Source organism: Acyrthosiphon pisum, chromosome A2 (assembly GCF_005508785.2).
Source record: "Acyrthosiphon pisum isolate AL4f chromosome A2, pea_aphid_22Mar2018_4r6ur, whole genome shotgun sequence".
NCBI lineage: Eukaryota > Metazoa > Arthropoda > Insecta > Hemiptera > Aphididae > Acyrthosiphon > Acyrthosiphon pisum.
In genome coordinates this window covers 103,251,046-103,277,730 of record NC_042495.1, presented here as the reverse complement: position 1 = coordinate 103,277,730, position 26,685 = coordinate 103,251,046, and the positions used below count along the sequence as shown (strand labels likewise).

General features: G+C 27.9%; 4 protein-coding genes across 4 annotated transcripts; 2 read left to right on the top strand and 2 right to left on the bottom strand.

The window, feature by feature from the left end:
- Window positions 1-2,783: 2,783 nt before the first annotated feature.
- On the bottom strand, window positions 2,784-16,705 carry LOC100568764 (elongator complex protein 1). The gene is made up of 17 exons (XM_003244711.4): window positions 15,879-16,705; window positions 15,667-15,806; window positions 15,316-15,592; window positions 15,136-15,250; window positions 8,813-8,898; window positions 8,524-8,668; window positions 8,131-8,449; window positions 7,444-8,062; window positions 7,132-7,357; window positions 6,741-6,911; window positions 6,467-6,663; window positions 4,996-5,136; window positions 4,874-4,931; window positions 4,671-4,804; window positions 3,100-3,230; window positions 2,992-3,016; window positions 2,784-2,900 (listed from the first exon to the last, which is right to left on the bottom strand). The coding sequence occupies exons 1-17, from the start codon at window positions 16,579-16,581 to the stop codon at window positions 2,833-2,835; spliced, it is 3,555 nt and encodes a 1,184-aa protein (XP_003244759.1). The 5' UTR covers window positions 16,582-16,705; the 3' UTR covers window positions 2,784-2,832.
- LOC100168370 (DNA-directed RNA polymerase II subunit RPB2-like) lies at window positions 9,738-13,557 on the bottom strand. Its single transcript, XM_008185197.3, is given in 3 exon segments — window positions 9,738-9,951; window positions 9,953-10,106; window positions 10,176-13,557. Coding segments are annotated over 3 exon segments (3,534 nt in total). The 5' UTR covers window positions 13,421-13,557; the 3' UTR covers window positions 9,738-9,816.
- Window positions 16,706-16,842: 137 nt separating the features above from the next.
- LOC100161596 lies at window positions 16,843-21,159 on the top strand. The gene is made up of 7 exons (XM_001948137.5): window positions 16,843-17,135; window positions 18,290-18,488; window positions 18,651-18,775; window positions 18,889-19,276; window positions 19,520-19,599; window positions 20,061-20,481; window positions 20,550-21,159. The coding sequence occupies exons 1-7, from the start codon at window positions 17,012-17,014 to the stop codon at window positions 21,091-21,093; spliced, it is 1,881 nt and encodes a 626-aa protein (XP_001948172.2). The 5' UTR covers window positions 16,843-17,011; the 3' UTR covers window positions 21,094-21,159.
- A 2,021-nt stretch (window positions 21,160-23,180) lies between these two features.
- On the top strand, window positions 23,181-25,904 carry LOC100158838 (glutaredoxin 3). Its single transcript, XM_008185198.3, has 7 exons — window positions 23,181-23,541; window positions 23,795-23,897; window positions 23,958-24,119; window positions 24,189-24,437; window positions 24,509-24,624; window positions 25,137-25,247; window positions 25,530-25,904. The coding sequence occupies exons 1-7, from the start codon at window positions 23,498-23,500 to the stop codon at window positions 25,711-25,713; spliced, it is 969 nt and encodes a 322-aa protein (XP_008183420.1). The 5' UTR covers window positions 23,181-23,497; the 3' UTR covers window positions 25,714-25,904.
- The last annotated feature ends 781 nt before the right edge of the window (window positions 25,905-26,685 follow it).

Here is a 26,685-nt window from a genome sequence, read left to right as displayed (position 1 = left end):
TTGAAGAGGGGTGAGAGCTACGCACAGGGGGTAGGTGTCAGGACTTTAGTATGTCATCAGTGAGGTATAAACTAAAAAAAAAATCAAAATCCTGCTTTCGTGGAATTAGTTCCGAACTTTTTTCTAATTTGACTGGACTATTACTTGAGTTATACCAGTTAATTTAATGCAAAATAAACTAGTTGGTATTAAAAAAAAATTGGCTACCATGTATTTTGATAAGCTGTCTTCAGAAAAACGGTTACGGTTTGGGCTCAAAATATTTTTATAATTTACGCATCAAAAAGGATCTTTCTACGTTCACCGAAGTTATCGGGGCGTATTTCATACTTAAATTATTATCTAAATTAAGATTGCTAGATGAATAAAACCCATTTGTAGCGATAATACGCAAGCTGTGTATAAAATTATAAAATCAACTGAAAATTAAACACAAAAAAGGCATTTATGAGTACAAAAGGCAAAAAGGCATTTATAAGTAATAAGGCAAAAAAAGGTAAAAAAAAAATACATCCACCGTCTAAGAAATTAAATGAAACACATTTTTGTATAAAAATTATTTTTCTATTATGATTAATAAGAGAAAGGCATTTTCCTTCAAATCCGAACCCTACTAATAAGTAATATTAGTATACCTACAACTACACTGATGTTTTAACTTTAAAAAAAAATGATTGTGAGTAACTATTAAGTTTTGCGTTTTTAGACAATTTTAGTGTCTGCTCCAGGTTGGGCCCGGGGCCCCCCAAATGTATGTAAGCTTTGGGGCCCGTGTGCGCGGCACGCTCTGTACACCCGGTTTTTGCGGCACTGTATGTATTGCACTAAACAAACGAGCATGCGCCAAAGCTTCAGGCGCAATGCAAAAAAGAATATCCCGAAAGTATTACATAGCGTTGGTCAGGGGACACGTGTCCAAAGACCATTTGGATATGACTTACTCTATTGGTAATAAACTTTATGATATTTATGTAATCCATTTATACCTTATTTTATATTATATACCTTTCTGGCTTATACTTTGGAATATTGGAATCATTGCAACTAACCAACATTTTAAATGATTGCTTGTATAGTGCCTCTTCTGATTTAATCTATTATATGCTAGCATAGTAGGTACTAACCACATAAAAATGATTGTTTGTGAACAAATATTTTTTTAAATGCTAATTAGTGTGATTGATATTTAATTACAAATACAGTGAGTTCCTCATAATGTGATCACTGGTTTAAAGCAGAGGTGGGCAACTGAAAGTTATTAAAGGGTCAAATTTTAGAAAATTAAAATCTGCAATTTTTTAGCTTATCATTTATTTTATTTATATCGTGAATATTAACAATGAATATAAAAAGTAATCTGTTAAGATAGGTATGGAAACGACGCCACGCTATAATTATGTTCCGTAACCTGTATAACATCTTAATTCATGATATACTGTGAACGGAATAAAAATCCACTAATTACAATATTATTCACAACCACATGATTGAAAAAATATTTTTTAAACACTAATTATCACATTATTAATATTTAATTATAAACCTAAAACCTATATACCTAATATAATTTAATTAATATTAGTTTATATTTAGATAATATTAAAATATTGTTTAAGTTCAACAATTATAAAAAATTAAAAATCAAGTATTAAAGAATTATTAAATTATTAAACCAATCTATGTTTAAAGTATAAAATAAATATTGATTAAATTTAACTTATTTTTATATTTACTACTCTGTACTCTGTAGTTTTATCCACATCATGGTTGAAATGTTGAATACATGAAGACTAAAATAAGGAGACTAAACTCGTATGCTGCCCATATGAAAAAACCATAGATAATAATATATATAGTAAAAAAATAGAAAAAAACGTCCTGAAATGAGTCGCACAATTAAACGGTCACAGGCTGCGCTGCGTACACTAGGGTTGCTACTTTAACCCGTGTAGTATAGGAAAAAAAATTTACATTGGCTCTTATGGGAGGCACGGTTTTTTGAGATGAAGTGCCACCAGTTTTTGGAGTGTACATTCTGATTCTTATCAGTGATTTAACCACAAATTAAGAAATGTATAAATATTGTATTTAATTTTAATTCGTGAATTTGACCAGACTCTATATGCTTATTTAACCGTGACAGTGTTAAATATAATTATAACAATATTCTACTTCTCTAATAACAAAGAATAATCAATAGCGTATCTCTATATATGATTATTATAGTTTTTCACATTAATACTTTATGTTAAATAACTCAATATTACGGGTCGATCTGATTTACTGAAGTGGGGCCATAGCGGCCACTGCGTGAGCAAATAAAGTATGAATGGGCTGTAACTCTACAAGGGTCATTGTAATACCCCCTTACAAACCTCTACGAAATTTCAAGCTATAACAACTCCGAGTTACAAGGTACCATGGAAATTTCAAGTCTCCGGCTATAATAATTTTGGCTCTACATCCATCAGTCTGTAGTCAGTCGTCAGTCAAAAACGCACTTTCATTTTTCCCAAAATTTCCAATCTCCCGTGCAACTTTTTAAATTTTTCTTTCCGTAAAAACCTTATTTTTAGTATTAAAAACATATTTTTTTTTTTGTTACATTGGGGTCTATGAACAGTAGAATATCATTGCACTTCAAAAAGCTGGGTTTGCAACAAATGGAACACATCAACTTGACATGTTGAATATCAAAAATTACAAATACAATAATAACATAAAAAATTGTACATAATGTTATTTTTTTTGTTTATGTATATTTTTTTTAAGAAAAACAAATTATTATTGAAGTATATTAAACACACATAAAAATAATAATATAGCAATTTTTTATTCTAAAATACTTAGCTTCCAACTTTTGTCAGGTATTATTTTTAATGGGCTCAAAAGAATTGCATCTGAAAACAAATTACAAGCATATTATAATATTCAATAATTTATTATTCTCCAATTTTGATATTTTTATTTAAGATTTTATTATTAAGTTACCTTCTATAGTTTGTTCAGTTTCATTCTAAAAATAAATAATAATACATATTTTTAACTATTGTAATTTTATTAATAATCATTAATATATTATAATGTGTAAAAACTTACAAAAATTGGCCAAACAGTTGATTTTTGATGAAGAATAGAAGCCTGAAAAGATTCCAACGTTGTTTGTAAAGTGTGACCAATATCAAATTCTTCGAATCTCACGAGTAAGAAACATATAGATTTTACATTATCTATAAAAAAAACAACTTTTATTATATTTTGAAGACACACCAGTATACATTTTTTCCGTTTTATACACATATAAATATATAATATAGTTAAAACCTTTCCCCATATTTAACTCATTGTGATTAAATTGTTGAAACCAAGGTATTATAACTGATTATAACTATTGAGGAAAAGAGACTCAGAGATGTAAGACTGTGAATGGCTATGGAAATAAATGTAGAAGGCAAGAACCACAGAGGAGATGGGGGGGATATAGGGCAAAGGAAATGAAGAACCTATAATCAATAAATTATAAACAATAATACTATCTGTTTTCTTTTTTTTATATTTGTATTGATATATATAACTGAAAATTCAAATAATATATACTAATCACTTTCTTAAAAATCAAAATATTAAAAAACTCATTGACAAAATACAGATAATATTGTGATTCATAATTTGTATAATGATACCTAATTTAAATAATGTAATCACAATTATTAATGAAGTAAAGGTTTTTACTATAATAAAATGCATGAAAGACAGAAAAATGTTATATTTTATGTTTAATGTTGCACTGTCTTATAGAAGGTCAGCATAATATTTGGTTTCTTTCACAGACAAATGTTTCAAATTTTATGATTTTTGAGTTATCTTCTATAGTAAACTATCAGAGTAAAACTGTAGATCACAAAAATTATAGAGAATACTATATTTTGTGAGGGTTTAACATATCAGTTTACTATATTATATAGTTAAGTATATATTTTATTATTATAATATGACTAAAAAAAATAAAAACATTTTTTTTTTTTTTGTAAATTCAAATGGATATAAATTGTTTTGAGACAATATTCAACAAATTTATAATATGTCAAACACTTAAAAATATTATTCTCTATAATTTATGTAATTGGGGATTTTAAAAACAAATGATTTTCCATGAAACATTTTGTCTATATTGGGCATACACCAGAGAAAAAAAAAATAGTGTGTTGATCCCTTTAAAAACAAGCTATATGGGCATTTGGTATCTGTTTTACAAATGTACAATATGGCAAATTAACGTTCACAATAACACATTTTACTTTGTAATTTCTAAGATTAGAGTGAATTTACCTCTTATAAAATTTAAAGGTAATTTTATAATCTAAGGCATCTCGGAGGATTTTATTTATATTTTTATTAAGAAGCAAATTATAACCATTTTTAAACTGTACATTTTAAAATGATCATAACTTACTTAAAAATAATATCAATAAAATCTTTCGAGATGCCCTAGATAATATTCTTACTTTGAAATTTTATAAGGTAAATTCACTCTAATTTTTAGAAAATACAGAGTAAAATGTGTTATTGTGAACGTAAAATTTGCGATGTTGTACGTTTGAAAGACAGAGACAACAAATACCCGTGTGCCATTTTCTTAAGGTAAAAATATTTTAACTTTAATAAATAACCTATGTAATTTTCAAGCTTTTGAATTATTTGTTTCAAGGTTAAAATTATAGTGGGTTCTTCTCGAAAATTGCCTTTTTTCAAATTCCACATTTTACGTTGTTGCTTACGGGCACTTCTGCAACTGGTTCTAGTGCTATAAATTAAGTACAGGCATAATAAGAAATAGGTTATAGTAGTATAGAAAATAATAAATATATAATACCTTGATGTACGATAAGATGATACACTACTAATTTCCGAACTTGTATCGTTTAAGTTATCTGTAAGAACACAATATATCACATACTAATTTAATGCTAAATATTTAACTGTACAAAAAATTACCATATTGAGTTGTATCACTAGAATTTTCTTTTTTAAGTTCGACTAAACGTTTCGCTAGAGTGACAAAATTTTCATTTTGTGAATTAATGTCAGAGATAAGATTTTGAGCAGTATTTAAACAAGAAGATTTAATGTATTTTTCTGAAAAATAAAATAAATTAGTAGATCGATAATAATTTAGATAAAAACAATACATAGGTAACCAACAAACTTATTATAACGACATTTAAATATACGTATTAAAAATTTTATGATCGCAAAGAAAAATTGCAAACTTTAAGTCCAACAATAATAAGTCGAAATTATTACCTTGATTTGCAATCGAACAAAATATTCAAATTTTCACAACATATTATAATATAAGGGATCGATTGAAGCACATTTGATATTCTAAATGTAGCGTTGAATGTATTGTTTTTACAATGATGTGTTTTATTTTTTATCTGTTGTCAATTTGGGTTAGTAAAAATGATACGATTATCGACTAATTATCTGATACAAAAGTGGAACTAGTTGGTGCACTCTGGAGGTCAATATTGAAAATTCGTAGTAGTCTTTGAAAGTGTCAGGAATATCAAAAAACAAATAAAGAAACATGAGAATTTGCAAAACCAATCTTTAACAAAATCAATTTTATTTTTTTTGTATAACTCAAAAACCAATATATGTACACTTAAAATTTTCACCAAATATTTATATTAGCATTTTTCATACATGGTAACATTTTCAAAATATTTTGACTGAGATATTTATAACCATGAGAAATTATTCAAATTTTGTAATTTTTATAAAATTTGTCGATAAAAACTTTTTTACTTGTTTGAAAACTTAATGCAATGTTCCTCATCAGTTGTTTTAATAGCAATTAAAAAAAATTAAATATACATATGCACGACTATTTCTTATATGCATTTAAAGTTCAAATATCAAAATCCCAAAAATGTGCAAATTATTTTGCAGTAAGAAATTATAAATTTTTTTTCATTTCTAATATTAAAATGTTAATAAAAGATTCTCCAATAAGTTTTTGATCTTGAACAAAAAAAAATAAAAGCTCACCAGAATGTAACTTTAATTTTATTGTGCGTTTGAATTTAAAATGTTTATGATATTTGATTTTATATGATTGAACATTTTTTAGGTGCACCAAAAAAATAAGTCAATTTTGTCAAAAATTTGATTTGCGTAAAAATTCCCATTTTCCTTCATTTTTTTTTTTTTGTATTTTCCAATACTTGAAAACAACTGTGAATTTGATGGAAACATTTTGACTCTTCAGATAAACCAATTAGATTCACCTTCATATCATAAAAGATGATGAAGTCAAAAATCACAGCATCTTTACTACTTCAAAAGTTGATGACAAACAAGAAAAAAAACCCACATCATTGTAAAACCAATACATACATTGATACGCTCAGAACCTAAAATAGTTAAGTTAGTATAAATATAGAACAATAATGACACATACCTAAATCACTATCAAGTATTGATCTAGATCGAGCTAAATATAATGCGTGGGCATAATCTTGAGCTTTGATGCTATAATCTACAGCTAATTTAGAATCCTTCAACTCAAATTCAGCAAAATCAGCAGCCTCTCTGAACTTTTGTGTGGATGATAACATTGATAAAATGTTTGATTTAATTATTTTAATTTTCGAGTCACTAAACAATAAACATTTTACTATATTTTATTATATAAAAAGAAGAAAAATTATATTAATTGTAATAGTGTTATTTACTCAAAATTTAGTTCATAAGATAACTCTAAAGATTCTTTCCAAAATCCAGCTTTTAAATAAGCGTCAATAGCCTTATTACGTTCAGAACTTCGGTTGTATATTAAGGCCGCATGTTTATAATCGATTTTCGAATATAATAAATCCGCGAAATGTTTGGCAATAGTTTTATATCTAAAAAAAAAAAATAAATAAATGAATAAAAAAATATATCATATAATATTTTAAAATAACCAACTGGTTTAATTGTCATTCATTAGAATATTAAAATGTTAATTATACTTCTATTCCCACAAAAAGAACATTTAATGCATGTATAGTACATTAAAAAATGAACATTTATCATATAATTGATTTAAGATATAAGGATTAATAAAAATTCTTTTTCACTTACTCATTTTGATCTTGATTAAATAATGTTAATGAATAAGAATAGAGGTTGTTATCTATAATATATTTCAAACATTTCTCAAACTGCCCTCCACAATGAACTAAATTCTTTAAGGCCAATTCTTTATTTCCTAATTTATCATCAATTGTATAACGCATGTAATGGCATTCCATTTTTTCTAATTCTTTTAAAAACGGTACATATTCTTTTGGATCGAGTTGAGAATTATCTAATAATACAAAGAAGAGATAAATCAGCATGAATTATGCAAATGTATTGAATCACATAAACCAAATAAATATAGTAAATTCTTACTTATAATTTTCATAGCCATTTCTAAATTATATTCAGCCAGCGATGCTTTGTACAATCGATCCACATCGACTAAGAATAATAAGTGTTTTAAATAGTCATTATTCATTGATGCTAGATTTAATGCTAAATCAAAACGTTTTAATTTTACATAGCACCCAAGTAATGGAAAAGCATATATATCTTTGTCAAGTTTTTCCAAAGTGTTCATTAAACGTGAACATATTGTGAACACTTTACTATCTAATTCTTGAACATTGTTTTCTTGAAATTGAGAAGCATAAACAGTATTCAAGTAATTTTTGTCTTCTAATTCGGTTATGTATAAACTTATCCAAGATGGGTCTTTTACTTGGATGATAAATTCGTTTAGATCTTCAATAAACTTTAAAGGATCTAAATCGCATAATACATTAAGATTTATACGTTCTTTGCGCAAAAGATCAAATGCCGTTAAATATTTTTGATCTTGAATCAGTTCAACAGCAGATAAAATTGTTAAGGGTCTTGGCTTAATTGTTTCTAAATTACCTCTAGGCAATTGTAATATAACCGAATTACCAGTTACTGTTATAATTTTTGAACCAGATTCAATTCGTCGATGATATTGATCATTATTATCCTGAAACATATATTCAATTTGAGCAATTGTTCAAAAAATATAAAATAGCAAATATTTTTTTTTATTACTTTGGTAGGATGTATATTATATGCAATCAACTTTTGATTCAATGTGGCAGCTAATACAAAAGGATATCGAACACAGAATGATCCTATGTTATTCAGAATCACTTTATCATTTTCAAAAAGTCTTTTGGATACACCGAGGGCATATATTTTATCGTCCATTATACTTAAATGTGTACATTCTTCGAGCAAACGAAGATAGGGATCAAGTATATTCAATTTTTCAATCCACAACAATAATTGTCCATCTGATAGCTGAATTAAAGCTCCTTTTGCATGGTTCAGAATTGTTACAACTGGTAGTTCAACAATATGTTTAGTTCTAAAAATAAATAAATTGCATAACTTTCATCTGCACCAATAAAATTTAAAATACAAATTGATTATAACATTTACATTTGTTTGAAATCATCATCAATTTTAGCAACACATATGTGATGGATATTTCCAATATCTGATAAACTAAATATAACAGTATTTTCATTTAACCAAAACCAATGATTAAATATTCCAGACATATTTGATACTTTGTAAATGGTTTCTAAAAATATTAAATAAAACAGTTTTTACTAATTAGTAATTTAAGAAAAATAAAATACATTTTGAAGAGCATTATTATTTTTATTAAAATTATTTTCAAGGTCGGAATTACTATGGAAAACCAATTTTAGAAATTATTACTTACTACTTTTGACATACGATTCTTCAGTGTAATGATAAAAGTGAACAGTCTGATCAGAAGTAATGATAAAAATATCATTTCCATTTTTACTGCAAGTATAAAAATAAATGATATTTAATTTGTTTTAATTATTATTTATTGTCACACAATTTATTAGTATATCAGCTAATTTCACTACCCGGTAATATTGTGTAATCCATATGATATTGAATTCAGATTCACGAAGAAACTAATTTTACTCATCAATAATAGTGTCAGTCTTTTAATAAACATTAAACATATATAAATTTCCATAAAAAATTACAGAATCAAATTATGTTTTCATATAAACATTGTGTCAAAATATTATGGATGAGGCTCACACATAATTTACAATATTAATCTGAACACAGGTATTTTCTAATTACCACAATTTGGTATATATGGCCATTGATTTAAAAAATACACAGATAAGCCTAAGATAGCATAGGAGTTTTCAGTGACTAAAAATATGCTGTCAGCCGCTAGGTTTGCTGTAGCGATTGCAGTAAGCATTTGTGTATTTATTATTTATTTATTTGAAATCAATGGTATCGCCAAAAAATTATGTAAATGCATTTGAAATCAAAGATACATATTTATTTATAATTTATTACTACTTTGTTATTTGTCTTATATATTTACAACCCACATAATACTATGTTTGAATAAATACTATTTCTTCAACAGCTAGAAAACCTAAAATAAAGAATTTAGGATTGGTATAGTTTAAAAACAAAGGTGAAAAAAATTATATAGGAATAAAATGGAATAATACTTTAAAATAATCTCATAATTTTTTTTTTTATTTATTTTAAAGAAAAACCTTAATATTTATCAAAATAAAAATACACTTTATTATAATATTATTATTATAACATATTATTATAAGTCACAAATTTAGTATTGATTTTTTTTTTTTTTTTGTACAGTTTATTATAATAATCTTATATAATATAAAATGTCACACATGAACTATTCATATAAATTTAGTTAGTGACCATCAACCTTGGAGCAATGTTCATTGACATTAATTCTTGGAATAACAACTTCGCTGCATATGGTAATTTAACTTGTGAAATCTGAGTTTTATTTTTACATCCCTTACATTCAAAAGTATTATTTTCTTAGATTTGCAATTGCAATCAAGCCACAGAAATTACATATATGTATACGGTATGGGTCAGATACTTCGAATAAACGTTCACGTAAAAATTGAGCAGCACCGTGAGCTATTTGACAATCTCGTTCCATCTCACCAAAACGTAATCCACCATCCCTAAAAACAAAAAATTAGAATTCATAGAATATTGAAATAATTTATGATGTTTACATTATAAAATCTTACCTTGCTCTTCCCTCCATAGGTTGTCGTACTAAAATTTGAACAGGACCTCTTGCTCTTGAATGAATCTTATCATCTACCATGTGTTTAAGACGTTGGTAATAAGTCGGTCCTAAGAATACTTGAGCGTTAATTTTTCTTCCAGAAAAGCCATTGTACATAACTTCATTTCCTCGTAGCTGATAACCATATTCTTGTAATAGAGTTGAAATTTTTTGTACATTTACAGCATCATTAAATGGTGTAGCATCACCAATTTCTCCTTTATTCGCAGACACTTTCCCTTGTAAGCACTCAATTAAATGCCCAATTGTCATACGGGAAGGGATAGCGTGAGGATTAATAATAATATCAGGTGTGATGCCTTCACAAGTGAAAGGCATATCTTCCTGTCTGTATTGTATTCCACATGTTCCTTTTTGACCATGCCGGGAAGCAAATTTATCACCAATTTGAGGTATTCTTTCAGAGCGAACTCGAATCTTACAAAATTTATAGCCTTCAGAGTTTAATGTTAATAAAACTTGATCGATGAGACCAGTTTCACTGTTTCTTAAAAATGTACTACAATCTCGTTTGGAATATTTTTTAGTAGTTCCTTCAAGTTCATCTTCATTATCAGGAAGTGTCATTGTTTTACCAATAATAACATCATCACCAGATACTCTGAGACCAGGAGATATTATACCGTCATCATCTAACTTATCATAAATAGCATTTCTCATTCCTTGACATGATTGGCGATTTGGTTTTTCAAATACCTCTTCTTGATCTCCAATTCGTTTTGATTCAGAGTCTTTATAAGAACGGAAAAAAACAGATCGGAAAAATCCTCTTTCTACTGCAGAAGCATTTAATATTACACTATCTTCTTGATTATAACCAGTATAACATAAAATTGCCACAATAGAGTTAATACCAGCTGGCAGTTCTCTGAAACGTAAATACTCCATAGATCTTGTTGTTACAAGAGGTTTATGTGGATAATAAAGAACATGAGCTAAGGTATCCATTCGAACATGAAAATTAGTTATGTAGACGCCCATAGCTTGTTTACCCATAGCACTTTGGTATGTATTCCTAGGGCTCTGATTGTGATCAGGGAATGGAATGATGGATGCACAAACTCCCAATATCATAGCTGGATGAATTTCACAATGTGTATAAGTTGTACAATACGCATATTCTTTTTCTTGTCTTAAATCATCAGGTGACATAGCAATCATTGTAGTTTCTTCTTCCAAAGTATCAATATATTCGACAACACCGTTAGATACAAGGACTTGCCATCCATAATTGTTATAATCGCGCTCTTTTAAGCTGTCAATATGACGTTTTTTTAGTAATAATTTACCATTTTCAACAATTAGCAATGGCCGACAAATGCGACCAGCATCTGTATAAATTCTAATTTCACGATCACGTATATCACGAATAATACTAACTTCACTTACAATGATGTCCATTTGACGTCGAAGTTTTCTCAAAGTACCCATAAGTTGCTCAGGATCACGATGAATACCAACCCAACATCCATTTACAAATATTTTAGTTGCATCTACAATTGCTGAAGGAGCAATTTCTTCCAAGTTTTCCATACTCCATTCTTCCAAAAATTCCAAAATTGGTGATGGCTGAGAACCAACAGATATATAAGCCATCAATGCAAGATTTTTTACCAAGCCAACAGCAGCTCCTTCTGGGGTTTCTGCTGGGCATAACATGCCCCATAGAGTATTGTGTAACTGTCTAGGTTTGGCTAATTTACCATCTCGCCCAATAGGAGAATTTACACGTCGTAAATGTGATAATGTTGAGGCAAATGTAAGTCTGTTTAACACCTGTGATACGCCAGCTCTTGCTTGATGGGCCTTTTTTTGATCGCCCCAATTTCCTGTAGCCAATGAATATCTCAGACCGTCAGTTATAAGTTTTGTTTTAATTGCTAGATCTAAATTAAAATCTTTTCCACGATCAATGAATTTTTGAGCATACATACGCACTTCTTTCATTAAATTTTTGAATAATCCTCTGAATAAAAATGCCAATAAAGGTCCAGCCAAATCCAAACGTTTGTTACCATAATGATCTCTGTCATCCAATTCACGTCTACCAAGTGAAGCTAAGAGAAGACGATGAACCATATATCCCAGGAAATATGCCTTTTTAGTTTCACAAAAATCTGATACTCCCACATGAGGTAACATTTCTTTTTGAAGGATTTCTCTAGCATACTTAATACGTTTATCTTTAGTTACTCCGGGTCTTGCTCCACGAGAACCAATAAAATTTAATGCTACATTTTGTTCTTGTATAACAAAAGCCTCATCTAAAGATGGTTTTACCATTTCCATCATTTCTGGGTCATCAAAATCATAAATGATATGTTCCAATATATCACGATCGGCTACAAATCCTAAAGCTCTAAACACAATCATAATGGGTATTTCTTGCTTAATATATGGCAAGATTGCTATTATCCTTTGGCCTATTGCGGACTTTTTTATACTTTGACCACCGCGAGCCATCATATTAACCCAGAGAGTAGAAGTCGGACGAGATGAATGTTCTAAACAAGATCTTATTTCAGCCTTAAATGCATATTTTCCATCTTTCATACTGAAAACATACACAGTATTTGTAGCCATTTTTTCCTGAGCGATTAATACTTTTTCGGATCCGTTAATAATGAAGTATCCACCAGGGTCTAATGGACATTCATTTAATTCAGTCAAATCACGATCGTTTAATCCAAACAGTAGACAATATGTTGACCTTAACATTATTGGTATTTTACCTATAAATGATTTAGAATGTTGAGTAACAACTGGTTCTTCACCATCTTTAATCACAGTTTTTGTAATATCTACATAAAGTGGAGCAGAATATGTTAAATTACGTAATCTAGCTTCATTGGGCATCATAGGAGATGGAGAACCGTCTTTTTCCCAATGAGTAGGTTTAGATAAGTAAATTTGTTCAAACTTAATTTGATACTTAGTAGGGGTATCAATTTCACCGTGTGTATGTTGCGATTCAGCTTGTAACTCAATCTGAGGAGAGTCTTCTACAATTCGCTGTACGGACATTTGAATAAATTCATCAAACGAGTCCAACTGCTGTCTTACCAGACCCTTTTCATCGAAATAAGAATTGATTACTATCCAGCAAGCTTCTTGCCAAAGTTCGCTTGAAATGTCTTCGGTCTCTTCTTCTTCCTCGTATTCATCGTCGCCCAAGTCGTACATGTTTTTTATTAAGATACTCTTTTTATTTAATTAAAAACTATTTAGTATTAAGTGAAACAATTATAACACGCTTAGCACTTTACCGTTTGAAAACAATCAACAATAATCATAATTAATTTACATACAATATTCAGTAATCAGTAATATTAATTCACTACTATCAAGCTTCAAGAGGAAAATGTAAAAAATTCCAAAGATGATATAAACATTTTATAGGTTAGATTTACGGTTATGAGAAAAATGCGGCAAAATTTGAAAAATCTCACGTCATTTATGTCGTACAGTATACATGTTTAATAAATTCAATAAATTAACAAAGATTAAGATTAAATTGGTTTTAAGATCAACTTTATCGTTTTAAAGATACTTAAAAATACTTAAGTAAACCAAACTATTTTTCTAATCTGATTAGTAATGATTTATCCTGAATTTCCCGTTTTTTAAATTCTATAATTCAATATACCTAACATTATTAATATTTATTATTTAAAAATAATGAAAAGAATATATTTTGAAAGACTTTATACTAAATAATTAAATAAAAATAAATAATCAGCGATTATTAGTCAAAAGTCGTTATCCTTTGTTAAAGACACAACCTTGAAAATTTTTACTTTTTATATTTAAATTTAGATGCAACAATTAAAATATTGAGTTTGAATGCAAAAGATTAGAATATTAATTTAGAAAATATAAATTTTGCACTAAAACAAAAATTGAATAATATAGCCTGTAAGTCTCTAGGGCACAAGCAAGTCAAAAACATTGATTTTGGGCGGCATACAATTTTAAAGAAATTGAAGTTGGCAAAATTAAATAAATACAGGTAAAGAAAGGCAACTTTAGAGAGGAACTTTGTTTACTTTAGGGAGTAAAATATCTAACAACTGCCCTGGATATGACTACTAATGAGAAACCTTGTTTCAAATACTTTGAATTGAACATTTTATATATTTTTAACTACAAACTTATGTGTACATTTTCATGATTTTGACAAATTTTGTGATCTATGTGCACTGGTGTCGTAAGTGTTCTACCCTTATTTTTGTGATCTACCTAAATCTCGCTACCCAATATTATGACAATCACGTGATTAAGTCATTGTGTAGAATGTTGATTATAATTGAACAAAAACCAGTTTGTCAATAAATATTATGATTTGAAAAAAATATGTGCTAACATACTAAATTTTTTGTGAATTAAAAAGTATTTAAGTTTCTTTTAATTTTTAAATAGAGGTTTTAATATACACAATATGTAAATTTATACTTTTAATATTACTCACATCTCTGTTTATAGATTTGTGTAAGATACTTGTATTCCTAAACAACCCATTTAAATATATGCACATATATTTTAAATTACTATTTTACTGTAAAGGTTTTTAGTCAATAATTTTGATTATTATGTTAATCATTTTTAAATATAATTTGTTATACAATAACACTCGCTTAAGACACCGTTTTCCACCATTCCCTATACTAGTTAATGCCTGTATAAGAGGTTCTTCTCAGCTGGTCCCTCGAAGAGCATCTTAAGCAAGTTTTACTGTATATTGTTCTTTAAAATGAATTTGGCCAATTTATGGAAGAAACTAATAGATAAAAGTAATACATTGAATAATGATGCATATCACTTTTACCATTGATCAACGTTTAAAATGGTATAATTTAGAAATACATTAAAGCATTTTTATTACCATCAACATTTCTTACCTTTGATTGTGAGGCATATACAATACACTGTCCACAGGAGAATCTACGGTTAACTTCACATCAAACATCGGAGGTGGTATTATAACTTGTTTAAAAGGTGTTAATAATACTGAAGCTAAAAAACAAATAGGAAATAAATAGGAAAATTCCAACAATTAAGTAACAAAATAATATTCTTACAGTAATCTATGACAGCAACCCAGTCTAGAGTTCCTGGACTTGAAGTACACAAAGTTTCAGCCCAATATAATGTATAGTAAATACCATTGTCAGTAATTAATTGTATACTATTGTCTAACAACCATTTTGCAGTAATTATTTTGTTTTCAATTGTCATCCATTTTTTAATCTGCCATGCATAATTAGTACATGACAAAAATAATAAATAATTACTATTAGAATCAGCACACTGAATACACAATATCGAAGAATCATGGTTCCACAACAACTGTTTTACCTGATATTTGTAAAGCAATAAAACAATATTAATTAGCATAAGAGTAAATTAAAATAGTCTAAATGTTAACTAACATTGATTGTAGATGGAATTTCAAAGTCTCCATGTTTGAGTCCATTTTTTTCCATAAAACTAATTAAATATTTTTCATTTGTATGTTGGGAAAATGACATAAGTTCTTTAGTAGTTTTCCAACTCAAGACAGCTTCCACTCCTAAAGCACAATTACAATAAAAATGAAAAAAGGTTTGCATTATATCTTAATTATAATAGTAGGGTATTCTACCTGAAAGAGGTTCACTTATGTACTGTAAAATGCCATCTCTGTTAAATATTTTAATAGATCTCAAATTAGATACTTTATCAAGAAATCCAATTGCAAACAATAAACTGTCAGATCTCCAGCAGATATTTATCGAATCATCAGAACTGTCTTCGTCTCCAATGACTTCCTTCACAACTCTTTTGGCTTTCCCTTCAGATCCATGAAACTGCGTTTCTTTTTTTCCCCAGCCAACGTTTACCAATAATTTTTCTGAGAGTTCAACCCCGACAATGTTGAAATCATTCAAAGATTCAAAACACTCGGTTACTAGTGTAATATGTCCTTGGCTGGTCAATAGAATGATGCGTTCAAAGTCAGGACTACACAGTATGTTGGAGATTAAGTCTTCACACTTAAACGCAATTTCTACAATATTTTCTTGAATCAATAGTACATCGCCATTTGAACAACCGACCACAAAGGAATCCCACGGTTCGTAGTACGCGTAAGACGTGATATTGATGTTGTCGCAATCCGGGGTGATGTACACATCTGTCAAAGACAGGTTCACTACCAGACGAGGTGTATCGTTTAAGTTTAAGCGCCAAATGGAGCTATTGGTGGAGTAACATAACTCACCGTTGGCAATTATCTGAACCAATTTAGCGTCTTTTAACTGTTCAACATGTGTCACCACGGACTTGTGCAGCTTAAGATTTTTCATAGTGAACGTGTATTGGATATTTAAATTTTTAGCACTTTTTGAATTTGAATTTAGAATTTCAGACAAAAAATACTGAATCTGAAATCACCAATGTCTTATCACACATCCTGCACACGTGAATAATAATAATATTATGAATTGTATATTATCTTTTGTATGGAAGTAACTCTATGATTAGCCGATCAAAGACTATGGAAGTGGTGATAGCGTAGTATTACCATTGATAAGACGTGGAACGCAGATTTACTTCTTCCATCGATTGTGATGTGTGTTGTGCTGTTGTGTTGAACGGTTGTTTTTTTCGATTCAATTCGAAGAAGTTATTTTTGTTTTCAAATTTTCAGAACACCGCAATATATTATAGCTAATTTTTTAGTTTCTGACAGTGCTGTAAAACCAGATCATAGGACATAGGTCCACTTTCTAAAATATGGATAAGAACAACTATATAACAAAGAATGATACTGTAGATTCTGAACAACTGTTTTTTAAGATCAATAACAGACAAGTTGTGTTTAAAACGGACAAGCGAACTGTTGAGAAACTAGATGATGGTATGTTCAGAAATGTGTATATAATAATTTTTATTGACATTTATTTTCAAATTTTGCAACAATATTGATACTTGATGTCTTTCAGAATGTTCCTCGTATAAGTGTATAACCCTGTGTATGTGAAGTGTTTAGTTAAATTTTAGATTAAAACATTAATGGAAAATGTTGATATAATTGTTAGCTTATAACATTTTTTAAAAAATCAACAGTAACTACCTACATAGATAAATATTAAATTTAATATCAATAAAATACATGCCGTATGTATTGTGGGTTTTATTATGGTGTTATCTATTTATATTTTATACAGCTAAAATATATACCTAATATCACGGTCTTGTAAACAAGAGTATGCCTATTGCCTAATATTAGAATATAAGCAGTGGTCGGGATGCTACTGTTTTTTTGTAGCACGCTAACGCTACTGCTACTCCCCCCAAAAGGCCAAAAAGTAGTTCGCTATTGCTAAAGCTACTTTTTTTTAAATGTAGTGCGTTATTTCGAACGCTATTATTTAAATGTAGCGCGCTATTTTTTAGCTACATTTTTTTAAACATTTTTTTTGATTTATTTAGATATTCACTTTAGTACTTGGTCATTATTTGTTAATGCCTACCACTATTTTCTTGTAATTTTGGAAGGCAGGTTTATTCAATGTATCTCATGTATTTTTGTAACAAAACTCAAAACACATAAACGTTTTATTGAAAATTGCCAATTAGTAGTTTGTACTGATTAGACAATTGGTCACTAGGGGAAAGGATTTCATACTATACATCATAATATTTTAATTATCATGAAATAGGTTAGAAGTAGCAATAAAGTAATAAACATTTTCGCTACGCTAAAAAAATTTATAGCACGCTATAGTATTTCGCTACAATTAACGCGCTACTCCCGACCACTGAATATAAGGAATATTAGAAGTACCTAGGTATAACTTTTTAAAACGATATTTTGAAACTTAGAATATATTAGTTAGAAATTATAGTCAAAAAAGATATTCCTTTGAATACAAAAGAAGAATAACTAGCATTCATATGAAACTTTTACTTGCATATTTATTAAATAATTAAGCAATTGGATACCTATATTAATTTTAATTTTAAAATTGTATGTTATTATTAAGTGACAATATTTTATCACATTTTTAGAAGAGGTGTTGATGAACTATGTTAAAGCTATTATTAATTCAAGAATGTTAATGACAAATGGTCGGAATTTAATCAATTATCCAGTGAATATTACAAGAACCGATGATTTAGATACATCTAGTTCATTTATTGAATTAGAAGTTTCTACTATTGTACAAGATGACGGTGTTGAAGAACTTCATTGTGCTCTTTTAAATGAGTATGTATTATTTTGTTTATTAGGTACCTATATTAATTTAATACACGTATATACTTATTATTGTATAATAAAACAATATTCTAACTTTATTCCACACTATTGAAGTAGAACAAATTTGAAATAAATAATGTCTATACTAAAATAATATTTATTAATTTTTAGCGGAACCTTGAATGAAATGAAATCTTCTGTCGAACTTAAATCTGTTATTGTAAATCAAAACGCTGTAGAAATAAGTCCATGGAATGATTCATCAATAAACGAAACTTACATTCCTGATAGTAATAGTAAGTTAATTTTATTTTCCACCCTACTTGATTTTTTATGTAATTTAATTTATATAATAATATAATTTACTTAAATTATGATTTATTCTTTAATTGTTATTTTTGTCACTTAGTGCCAGCTTTAAAATGGTCTACAGAAATGACATCATTATTGATTGCTTTGCGTGGCAGCCTTAATAATGAATTTAACTCTTCTAAATATAAATTTAAATTATGGGAACTGATTGCACGAAGGATGAGTAGTAGCATGCCTTCAATAAAAGTGACAGCTAAAGATTGTGATGATAAGTGGAGGAATATAGCCGCTACATACCGTAAAAATATTGAAAGAATTAAATATATGGGAGATTTTAGTGTACGGTGGGAACATTTTTCTGCTATGGATGAAATCCTTAGAGGTACTGATGAATTAAAAATACCAGACTCTTATATTGAGGTGGACAAGATGATTGATCCTGTAAATAAGATTTCTGAAGTTGACACTGATATTGATGCAGAAGAGTATGTACATTATTTTATAATTACTACTCACAGACAACAGTGTTGTAAAGTAGGTATTTAAATATCAAAATTTTTTTTAAATATTCAATTGACCATTTGAGATAGAAAAAAAATATTTAATTCAAATTAGTTATCACTAAAAATTTGACTAAGTGTTTAAATAATTTTAAACATGTTTACAACACTGGTTATTATGAATAAAGATTTGAAGAAACGCGTACTATATTATACATTTGTTTCCAGTGCTAAAGAAGACATTAATACAGATTCCAATGATGATATGGATTATTTCTTTTTGACTTCAACAACTAATGCAAGCAATGGTATGGTTGATTAAAAATTAATTTACATACAATAATTTAAAAATATATTTTTATAATTATTATTTATTTTAGAAATTACGTCATAATTTATTTGATTATTAATGAACATTGTAGTTTCTAAAAAAAATAATACAATATTAAGGCAGGATCCCACGACTCGTGTATTTGACGAATATCCACGAATACTCAAATAATTGGAAAGTTACTGACAATCGACGGGAAGGTGCAAATAACGAATAACAAATACTGAATACCGAATATTCGTACAAGTACTTCATTCCCACTACTCAGCAAGTATCCACGAATACCACATATTTGTCAAATATACGAGTCGTGGGATCCCGCTTTTAGATTTTTAGAAATTATGTCATAATTTATTTGATTATTAATGAATATTGTGGTTTCTAAATAATTAATAAATAATACAATATTAGATTTAGAGTAGACTTGATTTTTTACAGAAATACGATTATGGACCCAAGAAATGATACTTCTTTTGTTTTCACTACGACGTTCTATGGCAGATCGTTTTGACCATGCAACCAAAGAAACAGAAAAAGATCTGTTATGGTATGAATTAGTTACAAAAATGAATAAAAGTCTTAGTGGAAATGCTGACATTGAATCATATGAAGCAGAATCATTATGGAACCAATGTGTAGAGCAGTATGAAGAAAATTTAGATAAATTAAAGGTTGAAGGACCTCAAAATGTAAAATGGCCTTATTTTGCCATCATGGATCAAATGTTAGGGGGTACAATAGAAATACCAGATGTTTGTCATCCGCGTCCTGGTGAAGATTTAGTACCTGTTTTTATGCAGGGTGTTTGGAAACAGTCTGAAGTACGAGAAATATTAAACAATTACAAAGTTGATACTGAGTAAGTTGAAGTATTAATTAAAATATATAAAATAAAATAAATATTTATAATTATATTAATGGTTTCAGTGTGGATATCAATGAAGACTCTGATGCCAGTGATGAAAGTGTTGTAGAAACTAAAGCCGGAGTAAAGTGGCATCCAGAATTAACCCGCAAGTTAATACACTTACGCTCTGATGCAGAAAATGAAGTGAAAAGGTGGATCCGTAAACCAAATTCAATTTGGACTGTAGTTTTAAAGAAATTCCGTCGCATCGGCATGGTTTTGCTAACTGAACAAGATCTAGAGAATAAATGGAATAGTTTAGTAAGAGCATATAACCGCAGAGTGGCTGGTATCAGTAAAAAGCCCAAAACCCAATGGCCGTATTTCTATGGGATACAAAGTGTGATGAGTAGCATTATTGAAAATGAAAGTGCTCGTTCTCTAACACTTACAAACGATGCTAGCAAGCCAGAACAACCACCTGATTGGTTCATTAGTTATATGAAAAAAAAAGAAGCTAGTGATGCATACAAACATGAACAGTTGAGAAATATGATAGTTGACATACAACACAGTCAAATGGAAAATAGAAGATTAATACTTTCTATTTTTAAGAAGTTATAATAAATATCCTAGTCAAGTATGATTATTTTACGTAAATGTGATTATAGAAACATATATTCTTGTAAATATATTATATTTATTGTTATATAAGGCTGAAAGCTTAAATGAAAAGAAATAATGACTATTTTTTTTAAAAATGTAATGATAAAAATGTATTTCTAAAACATAACTTAAAGTGAAAAAAATTATAATTTTGTATCTCATATTTTATCAAAGCATGATTTGTATTGTTTTTAGTTAAGTTTAGTTAATAATGTAACTATTAAAGTTTGTAATATACTATTAATTTTGTTAAAATTTTAAACTTGTATTCAAAATCTATTGTTCACATTCTTGTTTTTTAGATTTAAAATTGTCTCAATTTATTTTAACAGAAAAACAAATGATATTGATATAAAAACTGTTAATTACTATTTTGACATAAGACCAGGGTAAGTAGTATTCCTAATCAATTATTTTAAAAAATTTAAAAGTATTCTAATTATTTCTAAAATACTTTTTGTTTTAAGTATAAACCAATGATATTTTTTTATCGAGAAATTTGAAATTAGCGTCAACATAAATCATTTAATAATTCTAAATATTATAATATAATATAAATTGACTTGATTTAGAATTTTAAAATGTGTAATATTGTAAACATTTTTGGTAAAACAAAGAAAACAATGGTTTTTGTAAATAAAAAGTATTTTTTTATAGGAATAAACAAGTTATTCAGAATAATTTTGGGGAAAATATAAAATTATTTGAAATACTATACTCAAGGCTGTTTGACATAATGTATAAAAAAAAAAATAGAATGTAAATTTTTATGTTCAAAGTTCAATTATTTTAAGTTATTCATATTTTTCAGAAACTTAATATTTTTATAAAAATTACTAAAAATAGACATTTTTTGATACATACCTACTATACAAGCCACAGTTCATTGATAAAAATTAATCAAATTAATATTTATAATTTTAGTTAATAAAAATAGTTGAATGAATCTAAATTTGAATACTATGCAGCAGTGGCGTGGTGAACATTTATAAACCTTGATGCCCAGCATATATTTCAGTACCTATCCACTCTTTATCCCCTTAATATAATATATAGAGTATAGAGTATAGACATATTGTACATATAATTATTATGTGACTGTAAATATTTTAATTTTTGTTGTATGTTATTGGTTACCATAATAAACCCAACCGCCCCACCCCCTGCAAAAAAAAATTCACCATGACGCCTAGGCGTCATAAAACCCCATTCACCACGCCACTGCTATGCTCAATTCACTCACAAACTTTTAATCAGTGGTGTCATTTCACTTTTTGACAGGTGGGGAGGGGGGCAAAATTTTAATAGGCCCATAACAAAACTGAAAAAAAACCACTAGCTAACAATAACATTACATTACACTACAATTACATTTTTATCTCAATACAAATAGCCTTCTGCCCTTTTAAGTTTTAACATAATTGTTTACTTACTAGTTTTTAGTTATTAGTATCATAAGTTACTATATCATAGGCATAAAAACTAATTTTTCAGAGATAACAATGATTAAATAATGAATACAATATATGTAGAGGGATACCTAAATAATATATTATTACTTATTAGCTAGTAGCTACCATATGAACTATGAAGGAGGGGCAAATGCCCACCCTGCCACCCCCAAATGACGGAATTTAATATTTATCTATATTCTAAGCTATTAATTGAGCAATAAATGTGTGTACATGGCCAGTAAAATGTATTTACTGCAGTATAATCTGATTTTAAGACCCAAAAACCATAATACTGATGAATAGTTAACAAGGAGTCACTATAACTTATAAGTGAAATCAAAATCGAATTCAAATTTCAAATAAAATTATATGGTATATACCTAGTAGTGTCTAATCTGATTTTATAACGAAAAAAATTTTTTAAAAAATGGGCCTCTCCTGAAAGTTTGAATTATATCAAAAACAAATCTTAGTTCGTGATAACAAGTTATGTATTATCACAGAATAGAATATGAAATTTCATTATGATTTACGGTATTATCCATGGACTAAGATCACGGTATTATCAAAATATTAATGTTTAATGTTTATTATCTATAAATCTGTAGTGTGGACCGGAATTTATTATTTAATAATTCACATTATTCAATTATTGTCAAGTAAATTGTTACTATTAATTTGTAAGTGTTGACACGGTGTTTAATCTCTATTCTATGGTTGATACCTTCGAGTAGTGCTACTGTGCTAGTGAGTGCTACTTATGCTTTATCGGTAAAATAAATTTGAATTCAATTCAATAAATTAACAACTATCCTAAAGTTGAATAGTAAGAAAAAACTATCCACATTTATCTGTTCAACTAGTGAGTTCTTCCGTAACTGTCTTAACATACTTATAACAGCTATAAAATGGTGACTTCTATTACTTCAGAAACAGAATTTGACGCCTTAAAGTATGTACATATATATTATTTATTTTTATATATAAATCAACGGGTATAAACACCCTTTTTAGTGAATATAATATATAATATGAGTTATAAAGTAAAAATTAGACATTTGGTATAGGTAAACAAGGGTGAAAATAATACTAAAAACACAATTTAATAATATTTAATATTATATAGTGTTTCTTTATTCGTTAAAAATCTATGGATTTTTTTATGGAGCATTAGTGAAATTAATACAGTATTTCATGATTTTCAGATCAAATGGATTGTCTGTTATTCATTTCTATGCCGATTGGTCAGAGCCATGTCAGCACATGAACAACATTCTTGAGGATTTGGTTTTAGAAGACGAGTTCCGGGTAACATTTATGATAATATTTGTACAAATAAAACCAGTAAAATATCTTTGAATATTTCAGAACATTAAAATTGCAAAGTGTTTAGCTGAGGATTTTGCTGAAATATCGTTGAAATATAATGTATCTGCTGTACCAAAATTTATACTGTTTCGTAATGGTGTTCAAGTTGATGTATTAGATGGTGCTGATCCAATACAACTAAATAAAAAAATCCAAGCACTGGTACTTTTAAATTTATCAAAACCTAGCTAAAATGTAGAAATATTATAGTTATTGTTTTTACATGTTTAGCTAACTAAAGGTGAAAAAACAGATCAAAAGGTGGAAGACATAAGTTTGAGACTGAAGTCATTAATAAATTCTGCTCCAGTCATGCTTTTTATGAAAGGATCAAAGTCTGAGCCAAAATGTAAGTTCAGTACAGCAATTGTAAATTTACTTAAAGAAATTGGTGCCGAATTTAGTACATTTGATATACTGAAAGATCAAGTTGTTCGAGAAAAATTAAAAACATATTCCAATTGGCCGACATATCCACAGGTAAATTAATTGATGTTTTGTATAGGTAAATATTGTAATAATATTATTCTACAAAATATGTGTTATTATAGCTTTATATCAATGGTGAATTAATTGGAGGATTAGATATTGTAAAGGAATTGATAGAGAATGGTGAGCTAAATGATCTATTAAAATTAGATAACAGTAAAGCTAACCTCAATGACAGGTAAATTATTTTTTTTTCATAGTTTTTAAAATATGTATCCATGTTTCTCATATTAAGTTAAAATATATTCTTTCTAAGGTTATTTTTGAATTTTTTTATGTGAAACAGTTACTGGCAGGCCTAGGGGGTTAGACCGACTTGTATGCCGTTACTGTTAACTAAATGATGTAAAATAAATAATAATAAAACATTTGTAACTAATGACAATCATTTATAAAAAAAAAATAATAATAATAATATTAATAATTTTTATTTGTCTTGTATTTATATTCTGAATATATTATTATTTATAATAAGAATAATGAGAAAATATATTTATTTTATCAGCAAAACTCTATTAGATTATTATTTTTTTTGCTGTAAATATCTTTATATTTGAACATATTAAACAATCAAGTTAACTTACTTCAATTACATGCTCGCAAATTATTTATGATATAATTATTAACTATAATGGATTAGGTATATCTTCAATTAATATTTTTAAAGTTTGGGTTCAATTTTTTTTTTAGGCTTAAGTCACTTACACATAAGTCTGATGTTATGGCATTTATTAAAGGCAACAAACAAGTTGCTCGCTGTGGATTTAGCAATCAGTTGATCCAAATATTAAACCAAACAGGGTAAGTTAAAAAATATAGTGTTATTACTTATTTATAATTATATTCTATTCACAATAAGGAACGCTAACAGTGGCCGACTTATGCGCAGGGGCGTGGAAATAATGGGGAAATACTACACGACAGGTATATAAATTGATGACTGGGGTGATAAACAGGTGTAACCTGACTGCCACCAACGAAAACTGATCACCGCTGTTTGCGTTTTTTATTGTATAATTTAAGAATAATTTTGTAAAAATAGTATTAGGTTAATACTTATTAATATAAAATTATTTCCAATAGTATTGATTATGAAACATTTGACATTTTGTCTGACGAAGAAGTTCGACAAGGATTAAAAGTTTATTCTGATTGGCCAACATACCCACAAGTTTACGTAAAAGGATCATTGATTGGAGGTTTGGATATCATTAAAGAATTGAAAGAAGGTGGAGAGTTAATTGCTACTCTTAAGGGAGAAATATAGAAAAACAAAAAATAGTTTGGTTACTTTTTTTTTCAATTGATTATTTGATTGATGTAGTTTAATTTAAATTGGCATAGAAATATCAAAATGAACAGGACTGCAGCTATAAGGAACATATTGTAATAGTATTTCAAATATTTACAAAATTATATGATGTGTATTTACTATTAATAAAGTTATTTAATACCAAATTTAATATTTTAGTTTATTACCAAATAAACAATATATTATTTTATTTAACCCAATTTTAATATGTTTAAACATTGTTGGCCGTTCACAAAAAAATGTGGTTATTGATCTCGGAGAAGTTTTTGATGTCTTAAAAAGTTATTCTCATCAACAGACATTATAAGAATAATCATCTATCAGGTTTATTTTAAAATTAAATATAAATTAAGTGAAGGAAACGACATTTATGTCAGTTATGTGTAATTTGTAATATTAATTATTAATACACTTTTTTGCGGTAGAATTCCGACTGTACAAAGTTATATATAATAGACGACAAAATTAAAAATCATAAAGATCATAGAAGTTGTGATTGTTAACGAAGATAATGGCAAATGTTAGTAACTGGTTAATTTACAACTTTTAATTAAGTATACCTAATTTATTACTCATAATCAGGGCTCGTTACTTCATGCACTAAAAAATGCATGAATAAGCATGCATTCATGCACTAAAAATTGTCAAAATATGCATTAAAATATGCACAAAAAAGTTCGAAAATATGCATTTATATGCTCTAACATTTTTAAATTATGCACTCAAAATATGCATTATGTAAAAAAAATCATGAAAAAGTTTTAAAATAATAAGAATTAATCCATAAATTTAAAAAAATTCAAATTCCCCCACAAAATTTTGCAAACGGCCCGCAACTGTTTGTTTTTCTATCGGCATTGTTAAAATAAAATATGAATAATGTGTACAGTACTAACCTACCTATACCTCACATGAAAACACTAAAAC

Coding starts and splice junctions, on each gene's coding strand:
- LOC100568764 (XM_003244711.4), bottom strand. CDS start 16,581: ATGAAAAATCTTAAGCTGCACAAGTCCGTGGTGACACATGTTGAACAG. Junction 15,251..15,315: donor GGTTGCTGTCATAGATTACT/GTAAGAATATTA, acceptor TTTGTTTTTTAG/CTTCAGTATTATTAACACCT. Junction 4,932..4,995: donor TAGTGATACAACTCAATATG/GTAATTTTTTGT, acceptor GTGTTCTTACAG/ATAACTTAAACGATACAAGT.
- LOC100158838 (XM_008185198.3), top strand. CDS start 23,498: ATGGTGACTTCTATTACTTCAGAAACAGAATTTGACGCCTTAAA. Junction 23,898..23,957: donor TTTTAGAAGACGAGTTCCGG/GTAACATTTATG, acceptor TGAATATTTCAG/AACATTAAAATTGCAAAGTG. Junction 24,625..25,136: donor AAAGCTAACCTCAATGACAG/GTAAATTATTTT, acceptor TTTTTTTTTTAG/GCTTAAGTCACTTACACATA.
- LOC100161596 (XM_001948137.5), top strand. CDS start 17,012: ATGGATAAGAACAACTATATAACAAAGAATGATACTGTAGATTCTGAA. Junction 18,776..18,888: donor TTACATTCCTGATAGTAATA/GTAAGTTAATTT, acceptor TTTGTCACTTAG/TGCCAGCTTTAAAATGGTCT. Junction 19,600..20,060: donor AACAACTAATGCAAGCAATG/GTATGGTTGATT, acceptor GATTTTTTACAG/AAATACGATTATGGACCCAA.